The following is a 15,473-nucleotide window of genomic DNA, read 5'->3' as shown; positions in this document are numbered from 1 at the left end:
CTACTTCTTCATCTCTGCAGACATGCCAGTACGAGTCAGGGTCGGGGTGGCAGTTTTGTCATTAAACAGTGATGCTGGGATCTGGAGGGGGTGGGGGGTGGCAAGGCTGGTGAGGGGCTGCTAGTGTGTGCTGCGGGGCTGGCCGGACACAGCACAGGCACTCGGTGGTGCTGGTGGCTTCAGGTGCTCAGCCTGGCTCCCCTGATCCCAGAGAACAAACAGGAGAGGAGTTTGAAATCATTATTTCCTCAGAAACACTGACTCAAGGGGCTGTATTTTTTCACTGAGATTGTTTATTTGCTTTCCCATTTGGAAGTGCTCAGCCGCTATGGTTGCAGGTAGTGAGGAGGAGATTAGCTTGCTGGAGCTGCCATTCTCCAGTTCCCCCCACGCTACTGGGAGCTGAGATGGGAAGAAAAACACTGGTGGCAGGCATGTGCTGGGGCTGTGGGCTGGCCCGGTGGCCTCTGCAGGGAGAGGGGTCAACACTGCCTGTCCTGGCTGGGTCCCTTGCTGGAGCACTGCTCTGTGCTCTCTGGAGCTGGACACCAGCTGCACAGCACAGGTACTACAACCCTCAGTGTGAGGTTAGTGCGGAACACCACCACAAGTCCATGTCAAAAGGTGCTGTTTATAGGGTGCGGGCGCAATGCCAGTGCGGACAGATGCCTGCAGGGGAGCTAGGGCTGCCTGCTTGTCCTGCCGGCGTTGCTTGTGGGGTCTGAGGCTGCTTGCAAGACACAAGCAGTTGCAGCTCTGAGCAATTGCAAAGGAACATGGGTACAAGCATGGGCACATGTCTGGCCATGGTCATGAGCACCCTTTGCTCACACCAGGAGAGGCTCCAAGCGCTTTGCAGAACCAGCATAGCCGATGCAGACAATCAGAGCCTACTGATGGGGAAAGCCTGTTTCCCTGCATGGATCTTGCCATCAAGTTAAATTCCTGTTGATCCTAATGTTGTGGCTCCAGTAAATTCTGAGAGTTGGAGCAGCCTGCAGACAGGCAGGAGTGCCTGCATGGCAATGATAACCAAGCTGCAGCTGGGCCAGGCAAAGAGCTGGCTTGACTTTGGACAGGACCGTGGCTATTAGCAGTGATGGGTAAACATTTGCCTCCTAAGCACACACGTTAAAGCAGCACTGGAAGAGCATCCATGCTGCTAATTAAAAATGCCTGGCAAGGCCTAATGGGAGCTAGCTGACCACAGATGCCTGCTATAAACCCAAAAGGCCTCTTGTGGCACAAGGGATTGGGACTGTAGGGAAGCAGGAGGGCAGAAAGGTACAGGGAGCCTTAGGAAATGCCAGTGCCAAGTGTTGAGAGCTTTCTGGGAGCTTTTGCAGCAAGGGGAGAGTGTTTGCTGAGGGAAGGGGAATCAAATCCTTGGCAGCATCCAAAATACCTTCTAAAATGCAGTGGTTGTGGGCAGATCTGTGTGCTGTAGCCTCAGGGGAGGTGGTGTGTGCAGGTCCTGTAGCCCTGTGCAAAGCTTAACAGCCGCCTGCAAGCAGCCAGGCAGTTGCAAATGTGCTGGTTAGGTGCGAAGCACAAGCTGTGCATGCAGAGCCCAGCAGCAGAGGCTCTGCAAGAACTGCTGTAGAATGCGAGCTGCTGCAAGGAGCAGGGTTTGCAGCAAGTGTGACTCAGCCACCATGTGTGGCCACGAGGATGCACGAGGAGGACGTCCTGCAGGAGCGCTGGTGCCTGGTGCCACCATAGTGTGTGGGATCCCCTCTAAATGTGGGGTGGAAAAGGACAAAGAGGAATCTCGTGCAGAGGTTGGGGTTTCACGGGTGGGGTGTTCAGAAGTTGGCTTGGACTGGGTTTGACTGTGAAGTACCAAACCTGAGATCTGCTGGAGCTTGGTTTTCAGATGTGGTGAAACATCCATCCTTTTTGAAATGGGGACTGTTCAGGTAGCCTTGATTTGGGGTGCAGGGAAAGGGAGATATGTTGAATCACTGGGTGTGCTGGAGCACATGAATCAGAGATGGGTGTAAGGCTTGGCTGTCCTGCTCCCTGACAGCTCCCCAGTTGCTGTAGTCATGTGGCCTTGGAGAGGCTCAGGGGAGGAATCTGTTGCAAAGCAGTTAATTTTCACAGTGTGTGTATGTACAAAATTGCTCATTGTTCATTGGCATAAATTCCCAGGGTGTTATGGTTGTCCCTTGGGATGCTCAGCACTCAGCTGCTCTCCCTGAAGCACCTACATGTGAACAGTGTCAGCAGGACCTGAGCATTGTGCAGGTCTGGGTGGGTTTTGCCTCTTGCCTTTTGGAGAGCAAGGGCAGTGCCTGGCAGTGCCTGGGGCAGCCAGGGACCGGAGGGATTAATGGCTTGGCCAGAGAGGAATTGCTCCTTTTGAGATTTGCTCAGACCTGAGATGAGCTGGGAAACCTCCCTGAGCCTCAGTGCTTTCAGGTGCTGCTGCAGTTTCTCTGAACATTGGTTCCTGTCCCCTGGGGTCCCTGGTCCCAGGACAAGAGCTGCAGCAGTGCTAGCCATGTGCTGAGGGTTGTATAGACCCCAGGAAAGGCTGGCAGTGCAGTGATCCCCCCAGAACAGCACCTGCCCTGACACCGCGGTGATGGGCAGAACACTGGAGGAGCTCACTGTGGCAGTGGTCTCACAGCTGGTGGCTAAGCCTGCTGTGCTGTTCCTTTGGGCACTGTGGAGGGTGAAGCTGTGAGTGTGATGGGTAATGGTGGCTCCCAGCAAGCAGCAGCGCTGGCTAGAGGTGATCTCTGGGGAGAGGAGGAGGAGGGAAAGAGGCTGGAGAGCAGAGGAAATGAGAGATGATGAAAGAGGGAAACCACTTGGCTTTTTAGCCCTCAGTGCCCTGAGACGATGCCAGGCTCTCAAGCTGGAATGCTTGTGAAGGGGAAAGGAGTCCCTTCTTGTGTGTTTTAAATTAAAACGCAACACACACAAAATATCCTGTTGGGGAGGTATGAAAATTTAATCAACACCCAGTGCTCTTAGCAGCTCGGTAGCAAGCACAGATCTTAATGCCTCTGCAGCTATTCCTGGCGGCTCCCGGCCATGTGGGCAAAGCAGGCTGTGCTCTGTGCCTGGGGGGGGACAGGAGCATTCAAAAAGTCTCCAGCGCTCCTGTCACCACAGGACAGAGCCCCTTCCTGCTTCCTTCTCTGAAACGTTAAACGCTGAGTGTTTCAGATGTGACTAAGTTAGTGAGGACTTCAGAGAGAAGACTTCAAATTCCAGCCTGAAGGTTTAAAACCTTCCTAACTTTAAGAAATGTGATGGTTTTCCACAAATGGCTCATGCTGGTGCCCAAGCTGGCAACTTGTGTGCTGCCAGCCGTGGGTGCTGGAGCCCATCTCTGACAGGCACGAGTGCGACAGCCAGTCTGCTTTACCCTCTTCTCCCTTTGAAGGAATGGCTCTTTCTCTGCACTCAGCAAAGCCAGACCCTCGCCAGCTTGCCAAATGTTTCAGCCTTTTTTTTTTCCCCCTTTTCCCTCTGTGTGTGTGTGTGTGCTGAAATGACACAGCAAGAAACAAACTATGTCTGCTGGATCCCCAGCTTTGCAGGCATGTTCTATCAAAAGCTCCCTGCCCACCCCCTCCTTGCTCCTAGACCATCTGCTGGCAGGAGTTGGGGAGCCAAGGGGTTGTTGGAGGCATTGATGCTTTGGCCCTGATGCTCCAGCGCTGCCCAGCAACTCCAGGCTTAAGAAGGGGAGGTGGGAAGGGGGTCTTGGTGCTGCCTGGTCTGACATTGCTCATCTTTGTTAAGGCCAGGACCTGTAATTTCATTAGCAAGTTTGGTACTGGAAACTGCTGGTGAGGATTTGCAGAGCTGTGTCCATGCCTCTATTGGTGCACGTGCTGCTGTGCATCAGGGCTGGATTGTGGTCAGTTGGGGTCCTTGAGTGAGGTTGTCTCTGGGTCTCATGCCCTGAGCATCACAGCTGGAGCTGGGAACGTCCCTTCATCAAGGAAGCATCATGGGGCCCGAGCTGCCTCTCTGGGCTTGCAGCATACTCAAAGCAAAGCAGGGATCCGCCTGGCAATCACCAACCCCCAAAGAAAAACAACCCCAAGGCTGATCCCATGCAAACCATGCCCTGCTGCAGCATGCAAGCTCTGGGCCCAGGTGGGTATGGACTGAGCCCAATGCTGAGGGTCTTGCACTGAGAGCACCGGTGCTGTCTTAGCCAAGCACTGGGTCTAATGAAGACTGAGGAGCATTGCAAATACTCCATCAGGAGAAGTTTATCCTACCTGTGGGGGAGTTAGTGGGTGCCCACATCTGTGGCTGGAAGGCTGAGGAGGAATCAGGTGGGGGAGAAGGTGGGAGCTTGGGAGCAGAGGTGGAGGCAGCTGAGAGGTCGCAGTGAGGGATGACTGAGGGGGGAAGAGGAGGAGGAGGCACGCATGGGCACTGGGTTGTGAATCAGTACTGGGGCAATTTCTCAGTGAATGAGAGGAGAACTGAACAAACATTGTTCTCTACCTATTTCAGATGCTTTGAAAAGACTTGATTTTAGTAACTTCTAGCAATGTATTTTTTGCATTCCATTTAGAAAGCAGAAAAATGCAATATTTTGGTATTTTTTTCCTGTTTTCTCATCCCTTTCCCTCCCCCCACATACACAGACACAAGCACGCTTATGGGCTTTGTTGAGCTCTGTGCACCCCTCTGCTAGGACTCCTGCCTGCTGCCAGTCCCTGGCACCTCAGAGCACCACAGGTCAGCGAAAGGCACTGCTGCAGGCACAGCCTTGGGCAGGAGGTGCCCACCCTGCATGGAGACTCCAATACATGGCCATGTCAGGATGTGTCCTGCAGTAGGCCAGCCCTGGCCCTGCAAAGGAAATGTCCCAATTTCCTCATTAACCTGATTCAGGAAAGCAAAGCATTTTCATTGAGATGTTGTCCAGTGCTGGGGTTGCTGATGGATACCAGGCAGGGCTTGCGGGGAGTGAAGCATGGCCCTGCATGCAGGAGATTAAATTACTGCTATTAAAGGAAAGAAACAGATCTGTTACTGTGCTGGGGAGAGCAGCAGCAGGTGTCGGGGTCTTGAGGGAACTGGTTAGGCAAGAGAATCTGCTGTAAGGTATTTTTTTAATTATCTTTTTTTCTCTTTTTGCTGGGGTATGAAGATCTTGTGGCTGTTCCTGCTGGCCTGCGTGTGTTTCTCAGCTGGATGCAGCTGTGGTTTGCAGGGAGGAGCTTGTCAGGGGCTGCAGAGATGATGCTGGGGGGATGCCCTTACGTGTGTCAGGGGCACAGAGAGTGTCACCACCAGGCAAAGAGTTGCCGAGCTCAGGTTTTCATATACAAATCATGGAAGTTGTGGATATTTTGTGTCTGCTGTCCAAGCAGGACTGCTCTGTCCCCACACCAGGTAGTGAGCTCTTGGGAAGTGCTGGGGAAGGCAGGCACAGTGCCCAGGGCAAAACCTTCTGAAATAGCTGCTTTCATATTCATCCTCACACCCCTTTGCTACGATTGCAGCCTGGGGGATCAGACACATGTCACCTGCCCAGCCATGAGGGTTGGGACAGTTTGGTTACCCCATCCGTGCCCATTAAAGCCTGCCTGCAGTGCAAGCAAAGCCATGGTCCCTGTGGGAGCTGTCCATGGGGTAGGAGATTCCTGGCAGAGGACAGTGATGAGAGCAGGATGGGGCCACCCGTGCTGCTGGAGGTCCTGTGGATTCTGCACTGCAAACACATTGCAGCCAGTTGGTTGCAGTAATAAATGTGTATTACCTCAATCTAATTATGTGCTGTTTAGTGTGTGCCCTTGCTGTTAGCCAAACTGGACATGGAGGTCTCCAGGACACATCTCCTGCTGGGAAGGGCAGAAAGCTCCCCTTCTCTCCAGGAAAAGCCTAAAGTGGGAACCCAGGCCTGTTACTAGACACTAGAGAATCCACAAGGGTGGATCTCTGTGTGTATGTAGTCCAGTAGCTCGCTGAGACCTGCTGCTCCCTAAATGACTTGGATGCCCACAGCCTCAGTCCCCTGTCCCCTTCCTGAGCTGGTGGGCAATGAGTGACCGTTAAAGGCACCCTGCACAGGCAGAACATGCTCTCTGTTTATTTTTAGCTAGGAGAGACTGAATTTGTGCTGGTTTTGGTTCCTCCCCCCCCCTTCCCCTATAGCAAAGAAATCCTAAAGTTTCCCATGCAAACGCAGCCCGAGGGAGGGTACGTGTGGGCTGCGAGCTTGTGCTTTGCATTTGACTTGGGTATATATTTAGATTTCTTTAGATTTCTGGCCCCCTGAGTGAGACCTGCTTCTGCAGCTCCCTGTGCCTTTTCCCGCCCTTTGGAGAAAAAAATTCCCAACAAAAAATCCACAAGAGCTGCCAAAAGAATAACCCTGTGCTGGGGGTTGAGAAATGGGAGCTGGTGGGAGCTCCTTCACCAGGTGGGGACCCACCGTGCCAGCTCTGTTACCCCATGAGGGTCCAGCTCCCACGTCTTGGTGGTGTCATTTATATAGGCTTGGAAGCTTTGTTGGCTGCAGGATGCATTGTGTCCAAGATGTCACTGTGGTGGTTCAGCTCCAGCTGGGAGTCTCCACTAGAGCTTTGACATGAGAAGCACCCTTGGGTGTGTAGTCCCTTGGAGAGGCTGTGGCTTTTTAGTCTTCACTGACAAGCTCACATTAGTTGTGTTTGTGTCTTGGGTATGCCTGGAAGCAGTAGTAAATGTGTTTCTTGGTGTTGTGGGCATGGGAGAGTTTGGGTGGTGGTGGTTTAGGCTGGTGAGGTGCATAAGGGAAAGGTGATTGTCTTAAAGGAAAGGGAAGAAGAAACAAAGCTAGGTGTCAAGTAGCTCCCCTGTTTCCCAAAGTGCTTGGGTGAGTGGTAGGACCTGGTCTGCTGCACTGGGAGCCTAGGGCAGGAGTCAGGAATTTCTTCATTAAAGGAGTTATGGTGCCTGTGTAATTTGGGGATTAAACTCCCTGGTCCACCCTGACTTCTGCATATGATGACCTCCTAGTACCTTCAGCAAAGAGGAAAAAACCATCTGGGAAGACACAGTGGACCAAGGTGATGAACCACTGCCTACAAGGGATATTAACAAAAAGTGATGCTCCAAAGGGATGCAGTAAAGGGCTGTTCAGTCAAGACAACTGCATCTTGGTGCCAGAGAAGCTGGGAAGTGCTATGGGAGCCACCAAAAGTTATGTTGACACAGACCTCATGAAGGGTGCTCAAAGGGACAATGAGCAGTTTCCTATCTCTGCAGATGGAAGCAAGGCATAGTGAAGCAGTGGCTGGGGAGATCTGGGCATTTCTTTTGGTCAGCACAAAGACAGAGGCAACAAAAGGCTGTATGGTGGGAAAGGACACGGCCACGAGTGCAGCCAATGGGGAAGCCAAGTGCTGAGACCCCATCAGCCCGGTGCTTGGGATGGCTTCCCCCTCCCCATGTTCAGAGGGAGCTGGCACATGAAATGGCAGGTCTGGTAACAAGTATTTTTAACAACTCCATCAAGTTGGGGGAGGCACCATCTGACTGGAGAATAGTGAATGTGATGCCTATATTTAAAAGTGGGGGGAGGAGGGGAAAAAAGTAAGGCAGGCAGGAATAGGACTGTAAGCCTGACCTTGATTACATGCCTTTTTGGAACAGATTTGGAAAGCAAAAGAGGAAAATGAATCATGGGTTTGCCAAAGGTAGGTCACTCCGGGCTAACCTGGCATCAGAGTCCTGGAAACATGTAAAGCTGCTCTTTGTAGTAAAACTTTTGCTCTGGGAAAGTGTTAATGAAGAGAAGCTCTGTGAGGCTAGCAGGGAAGTGAGCAGCATTGGGATGGCACTGTGTGGTGTTGAGGGGATGTGGTGACCGGTGGGGCTCCTTGGGGATGAGTCAACGGCTTTCCATGCTGGCTTCTCGGCACTTCAGGGACGGAGGCTGCCACCCTGGGCTAGAGGAGATTGAGAGCTGGAGGAAGAGATGTGGGATGCAGTGTGAAATGGAAAGCCATGTGTTTGTTGTGGAACAGCAAAGATATCTCTTCAGAGCCCAGGTCTCTCTGATGGGAAGTAGCAGTGTGGAGGAGGAGGGGATGAGCGAGTGACCACAATAGCAGTGCTGGAAGGAGAAGGGAGGTTTGCAAGCAAGGTGGCAAAGTCTCATTAGCATCATGCAGGGATGGAGTCGGACTCATCAGAATTGCTCCCTTGGCTTTCCTGTGTCCAGGGAAAATGAACTGAGCCTGAACTGTAGTAGGAAAGGGGCTACTAGTTAAAATAGGGAGGGAGAGCCAATCATGGAAGAGAGAATAGGAGGAACCTTGCTTTGGCTAACAAAGTAGAGGCTGCGAATAGCCATGATTGCTGTCTATAAATACATCAGAATGGGAAATGGAAAGGAGAACTGCTATTTCAGCCAAAGGCCAATGCTGGCAAAAGAATGAATGGTATATAAAATAACCACAAATAAATTTAGGCTGAAAATTGGAGCAGCCATTAGAGCATTTGTTTGAGGAGCCTTCCAGTGGGAATAGGGAGTTTTTAAGGTAGAGTTGACAAAATCTGGGGGAGATTGCATGACACATGAGAGGGAGCGTGGTGTGTGTCAGAGCATTGGGGTTGAGAAGACACACGGCCAGGCATGGTGGTTCCTTTGGTTTCCTGGGCAGATGTGCTTCAGCTTTGGGAGTGGAGAGATGGGAATACATCCACTTATTTGTGTATGTATGCACATGCACGTGCTCTTCTGTGTTCTGATGCCCTGCTGCACTGGGTGCTTTGTGGTCACGCTCTCTGCCACAGGCTGGAGAAGCAGTGGAAGATGCAGAGCCTGTGAAATGCCAAGCCCCTCGCATTTCCCAAACAAGCCCTCTTGTTCCCCTGCGGCTGGGACTTCTGCAGCCTGGGAACTGCAAAGGCACTGGAGCAATTCTTCCAGTTCCATGGGGAATAAAAATTTTGGCAGTCAAAGCAGCTGAGGAGGTACCAGATGATGGGCTGGAGCCACCACAACCTGGCTGGGCTCACAAGTGCCTGGTTTTGTAGGGAGTGTTGGGATGTGCACTGGGAAATTTTGTCTTGGTGCAAAGCTGGCAGCAGGTAGAGGTACTTGTGTGGCTGCTCAGAGCAGTACTGTTCCTGGGGCTGCTGGCATTGTCATGGGTGGCTGGCACCATCTCTAAGCTCGCTGTGGCCAGTTGTATGTGGGGGTCTATGGGGAGTACTCAGCTCCCCATCCCCTTCCCTGCCTCAGCAGTGCCCCTCCTGGTATCACTGGCTGATAACCCTGGGGGAATTGCCCTCTGGTCCATCACATTCTTCCTGTCTCTCCCAACACCTCCTGCTGAGCACTGCTGGAGCGGAGGCCAAAGAAGGAGTGGCTATGGACCAGCCCTGGGGAAGATGTCTTGTTCACTTGTAGGAATGGAGTTCATCTGTCTTGCATCCCCTGTACCAAGGACCTGGGGGAAAGCCTGTGGTTTTTTTGGCAGGAGCCAGTTTCAAAAGCAAGCAATCCTGACATGGGTGACAGGTACACAATGGCATCTTGGCAGGGAGCTGAAGCCAGCCAAGGCTAATGGATTCATAGTCCTTGAAGACTATTGCCACAGCAAATGGTGCTGTTACAGCAGAGCATGGTGGCCTGGGCATCTCTGGAGGGCGATGATGAGTGTTTCCCATGCATCATTCCCGCCTCACTGTGCTCACTGCTCCTGTGGCCCTGAGGAAAGGGGCTGGTAGAGAACTGGGGCTCTTGAAAGCGCAAGACTTTGAGAAGATGGTTTCCCTGGTGCTGGAGGAGGAGGGTGGTGAGTCTTTCCAGATGCCTTCCCCAACCTCAAAGCCCTTATTGCTGCTGCGTGCCAGGCACTCCTTTGCACTGGGGTCTCTGCGCACAACATCCCTCTGCCAGTGCTGTGGTCAGTGCCCGCAGAAGGATGTGCTGGCATCTCCCTTCCTGTGTTGGGCTTAGTGTCAGGGTGGTGGGGACACCTGGCTGAGGTTCCCACTGGTGCCTTGGTGACCAGAGGGAGACTGCAGCATGGTGGTTTTCCCTCCCCCTTGGGGATATGCTTCTCCCCTTGTGGAGCCTCTTCTCAGCTCCTGCACTGGCCAACCAGGAGATGTGGTGCCAATGACTCAGACAAAGATGAGGGCTTAATTAGCACGGGGAGAGGGGGGAAGAGAGAGAAAAGAGAGTCTTTCATTGCAACAAGATTGATACCACCTCCCCCAGACAGTCACGTTCTGCCGCATCACCCTCCAGCCCGGCGTCATGTGCACTGTGCCTGACACCATAGGACAAATGGGGCCTGGGAAGTGGCTGCAAGGTACAGAGGGGCACTGCTTTATTAAAAGACTCAGTGAATAAATGTCTGGAGGTACTGAGCAGGGCTTGACAGCAGCGTTTTTAGCTGTCGGACTTCACCCTGCAGTTAGAGTTCTGCTCTCAGCCCCTTGTGGTCGGGATAATGTACCTGGGGCAGGAGGTACATCTCCTGCATGCTATTCAAGATGATGCCATGAGCAAAACACCCATTTGAAGGTGTGGGACTTGTCCACACCAGCCTCTTTCCCACTGTGCATAGAAGGACAAGTATTGGCTGCAGCTTCGTTAGCTGCCAGCTTCCCTGACCCTGAAGCACCTTATAAATCTTTCCCTCTTAACCCATGTTTGCTCAGCAGGCACTGCTGCTATGGGGCTGCTTTGCCATGTCTCAGTATGCTGCACAGGGGAACACTGAATCAAGCTGCTGGGAGGCATGCTCAGGATGGCCCCCACACCCTCAGCACCCTGATTTCGGGCTACTACACCTCTGACTATACCACTGTCTACAGCCCCTGTGTCCCTGCAGGGATGGTAGGAGAAGGCAAAGGAGAGTGGCTCTGCCCAGTGAGAGCTGGAGATTGTGGATGAGTGTGGCTGGGGCAGGATGCCACGGGGCATCAGGGCACTGCTGATTGGGATCTCCCTGCAGGCATGTCTGCACAGGCAGTGCCTGGTGCTCATCAAGGCTTGGCACCATGGCTGCATCACCCTGAGGAGCCTGGTGTGGTCAGCCTGGAGTGAGAATCGCCACCATGCTGCATCTAACACACCTTCACCCTGCCTCAGGTGCTGGTGTTGAAGATAACATCACATGTTTTTTCTTTCCCCTCCAGACCAACGATGCCTTAGGAGCCACCTGGAACTGGCTGTACTTCATTCCCCTCATCATCATTGGATCCTTCTTTGTCCTGAACCTTGTCCTGGGAGTGCTGTCGGGGTAAGTGAGATGCCATCCTTCTGCTCTGGGTCATGCTTGTTGCATGTCTCTCAGCCCCAAGGTTGGCCTGGTACTGCCATGCCCTCCAGGACCCTAGTAGCTGGTTCCTCTGTCCCTTCCATGCCTACCTGCCCCACAATAACAGATTGCTCCCTGGCTCTGCTTAGCTCCTTTGTTCCCTGGGAACCCAGGAAAGGGGCAGCCTTGAAGATGCTTTCTTGTTTCACCTTGCTGAAGAGTTTGTGGGTTTGGTCACCTGCAAGAAATTTCCAGTGTTGATTTTCTGGCTGCTTGGAACTTGCTAGCAGGGAGAGACATGGTGGGGCCTTATGGAAGTGTGTTTGAGTCCAGGATATGTTTGTAGTGGGGTGCATATTTGCTGGCTAATGGAGTGTGGTGGGCATGGCTTGGGATCGGTTTGGGGCAGTTGTGGGAGCAATGCAGGGCACCTCCATGCCGTGCAAGCCCTGGCTGCAAGATTATGCTTGGCATGGTGAGGAATACCCACTGGTGAGGGTAGAGGTGCCTGTGTTGCACATGGATGAGCCAGGGACATAGGGGCAGCACAGCTGCCCCTGTTCTTCTCTTCCCAGGGAAGAGGAGGTTTTAGTCTAAGCCATTAAAATGGGTTTGGAGAGCAACAGGCTTCTGTCTCCATGACAATGAACTGTGGTTGCATCAGCACATCCTCAGCTGCTGGTGGGGGTTGGTGCATGGGGAGAGCATGCCCTCTCCTGCACTGGGAGGAGGATGTGGCTCCTCCACCCTTGCTGCAGGTGGCAGTGGGGACTCCATGCCCAGCAGCAGGTCATTTTGTTCCTAATTGCCCACTGTGAAAAAACAAAACAAAACAACCTCCCCCCCAACACTATAGCACTGGTTTGGCCAGCTGGAAAGTGTTTCGATGCGGGAGTCAGTGTGGAGACTGCTCCTGGTCTTCTCGCTTACTGTCTGAAGTGCTCCCATGATTTCAGGTGTGCTGATAGTGGTGGCTTCAGGAGTGCTTTGCTGTACTTCAGGATCTGTTGATGGGTTGAATTTCCCCCGTTTTCAGTCTGGGGTGTGACTGAGTCCAAGGGCTCTGGGGACAGGCTGAAGGAGGGGATTCACACCACCTCCTCTTATGGAGGATGAAGGTGTCCAAGCAGTGTTAAGTGGCTTTTGAATTTCTTATGCCCCATCCAGCTTGGGGATTTGAGCAAAGCCCAGCTGGGTGTCAGTGTCAAGCAGGAGCTTTCCTAAAAAAGCCCAGAGAGGAAAAGTTAGGTTGGGGCTAGGCTGATTGATGCAGGATTGAATCATGCCAATGTAATGTTTTGTGTGGACACTGAGGCTTTTGATGTTGGTGTGATGCTGAGAGCAGCCTGGGGACACAGTAAGGTAGCAGTGCTCTAGCCTACAAGCCATCCACTGGCAGGAGGACCACAGGGTGGCTGGTGGGATGCCTGGTGTATACCCTGGTTCATGGTTGATGCTTACCTGCTCTAAGACTGTGCAAGGCAGCTGTTCCTGCACCTGCTGAATTGGATGCAGTTGTCTAGGGCTCTTCCCAGGCACCGGCTGGCATTTCAACTGTTTGTTTATTGCTAATAGGGTTTGTATTGGGGAAGGATGCAAGTGGGTGGGTGGCCTAATTGGCAATGGAGATGCTCTCGTGGAGTGCCAGATATCTAGGGAAAAGCGCGACTGCTCAGCTCCCTGGAGGGCTGAGCAAGGTGAGTGGAGGCGGCAAACTGGGCTCTGCCACCCAATGGCAGAGCTATCATCTGTGCACTTCTGCTTGACCATGGTCACAGACATCCTCTGTGGCTCAGTGCATGCAGTCCCTCAGCAGTGGTGAAGCATCCTTTTGCCAAAGCTGCTGCCAGAGCTGCAGAGGGGTATGACGTAAGGTGGGAGAAGGTACTTCTGCACACAATGTATGTCCTTGAGGGCAATAAAAAGGACTTAGTTCCTTGCTTTGCTTTCTTAATTTTTATTGTTTTTACTTCTTGCAATCCTCTTGTGCTGGAAGAGAGCACTTGGCTCTGCTGTGGGAGGGGAAGTGTGACCTTTCCATCTCCGGCCTCTGAGCTGGATGAGAAGGCAGGGTCTGGCTGCATCCTCTTGCATGCCCTGCAGTTGGGCTGAGCTTGGGAGGAGAAGGTCACTTTGGGGATGAGCTCCATGGAAACATCTCCATGCGAAGGAAACCTTTCTTCAGCATTCAAACGCTGCTTTGAGGGAAGACAGGCAGCCATGCCCCGCTAGCTGAAATTAAGGTCACTCTGTTAACTTGGGACACAGCAGTGAGTGGCGAGCCATGGTAGCCTGCTTGCAGAAACCTGGATGCACGCTGCTTGCAAACTGCACCATCTGCACTGGCAAATAACGAGGTCTGCTCAGGATTTCCAGCCTTCTTCTTGAAGTTCACACTCAGGAGCTGCTGCAGAGCTGCCTCTCTGCCCTTGCTTTGTCTCGGCAGTGGTTTTTTTTGGGGAAACAATCAAACACCCAAAGCAGGTCTTGAATGCAAAGAGGCTGCAGGAGGACATTTGTATGTTTAACTTGCCACCAGCAGAAGTTTGCCGGAGCCCAGATTTAGCAATCTTCTGGTTGCGATGCGCATCTCTCCCAACAGTCAGTTCCCCAACTGTTAAGCTGAGGCATGACCTCCGTGATGTAAACAGCCTGGATCCATCTGCTCCTAAGCACAAAGTATGTGGGAGAGGAAAAGAAATTATTTCCATCATACTGAGGCTCCTCAATTTTTCTCTCTAAATACTAAGGCGCACACATGCGCTGGAATTGCATGCAACACTATTAAGAGGAGATAGAGTCACTCCAGGCAGGGGCTTGGAAAGCCAGTTCTTCTGGGGCTTTGTCATTTATTACCATATTTATTAACTTCCCCCCTCTGTGGGTGCAATTACAGATCAATTAATTCTAACTGAAAGCAGGAAAGAAAAAAAAAATGGCCCTGTTCCTCTTTGAGAGCAGGTATGAAGTCCAAGGAAATGTGACTGCTCAGCTTTTACAGCTACGCAGGCTACTGAAATAATCCTGGCAGAAGAGAGTCACTGGGAGCAAGCGAGGATGGACCATCAGCTGAAGTGCCTTGTTTTCTGCCATGTGGCAGCCAGTGGATGTTGGAGCTCAGGAAGTTGCGGAGACTCATATCAAGCGTTGCCTGCCGCCATGCCATGGCCTGAGGTTGGTTTCACCCAGCACCGTGCTGTGGTGTGGCAGGGTGCACCTGTAGATCTGCATCTCTTCGTTGGAAGAGCTGCCGTAGTGCAAGGAAAGACTCACATGCTGTAGGAGGGATGGATGGGACCTCCTCCTGCCCTGGCTGATGGCCCATTGCAGGCAGTGCACTGCAGTCAGCTGGCTCTGAATCAGGGGTTGCAGAAGTTGCACGTGCTCCATGCAAGAGCTCTGCAAAGGTCTGCTCTCCCTTCTTTGTGAATTTTTTTAATTTTTGTTTTTCTCTCAGCTGGTTCTCATGTAAAACAATTTGGATCTGTGTGTTCGGGCTGCAAGAGCAACAGAGACCCGGTGAGAGCCATGCTGCCCTCTCCCTGCTGCCTGTGGCATGCATGGTGCTGCAGTGGCAGTAATGCCATCCCAGTAATGAACGCAGCTTGCCACTTGTCCTGTCCTAGCCACTGCAGAGGTCCTGCCCTCTTTGCCCCTGATGGCAAGAAGATGGCTTGTGTCTAGCTTGTTACTGGAGCAAGAAAATGAAAAAGTGAAGATAAAAATAAGCCATGCTTGGAGGTCTAATGTTGAGGACTCACGTGGAGTTTCTGAAACTAGACAGGCTGTGTTTTGACTCTTTTCCACCTCCCTTTCCCCAGCCCCTGCAGAGAAAATCTGGGTTGAAATTGCTGTCCTCCATTCATTGTAGCATCTGTCCTCCTCTTGAAGGATAGTAGACTTCTTTCCCCTATCTAGTCTCATACTTCCAGCCCCTTTCCAGGGTGACAAACCTGCTGTAATCACTGGCATTCATGGTCCACAGCAATAACTGTGTGAGTGCAGAGTGGAAGAGGATGCTGCCTGACCTAGCAAGGCTGGGTCTTTGGGTCTGCAAGGAAAAGACCTTTGAAGCTGATGGCAGAGAAAGATGTTGAGCATGATGGCAAGAAAAATAAAATCCATCTGCATTGTACCAAACAAGAGAGTAATTTAAATCCTCCTAATTGCTTCCACTCATCCTGGTGATGTTAAGTCTTTTCTCCCTTTAAGACTTTTCTG

The 15,473-nt window shown here is 52.1% G+C and overlaps 1 protein-coding gene across 5 annotated transcripts in view; it reads left to right on the top strand.

Moving 5' to 3' along the window:
* LOC308224353 (voltage-dependent R-type calcium channel subunit alpha-1E-like) overlaps positions 1-15,473 on the top strand; it is a gene marked incomplete at its 5' end in the record, with an annotated part of 94,457 nt that overhangs the window by 24,278 nt on the left and 54,706 nt on the right. For all 5 annotated transcript variants that reach the window (XM_080624172.1, XM_080624171.1, XM_080624169.1 and 2 more), the window contains one exon: positions 11,131-11,234. In XM_080624172.1, coding sequence (XP_080480298.1) covers positions 11,131-11,234 — 104 coding nt within the window. The remainder of the gene's footprint in view (positions 1-11,130; positions 11,235-15,473) is intronic.

Source organism: Psittacula echo, assembly GCF_963264785.1.
Source record: "Psittacula echo genome assembly, chromosome: 7".
Taxonomy (NCBI): domain Eukaryota; kingdom Metazoa; phylum Chordata; class Aves; order Psittaciformes; family Psittacidae; genus Psittacula; species Psittacula echo.
Note: the sequence above shows the minus strand (reverse complement) of the source record. Positions and strands in the feature narration are given on the sequence as shown.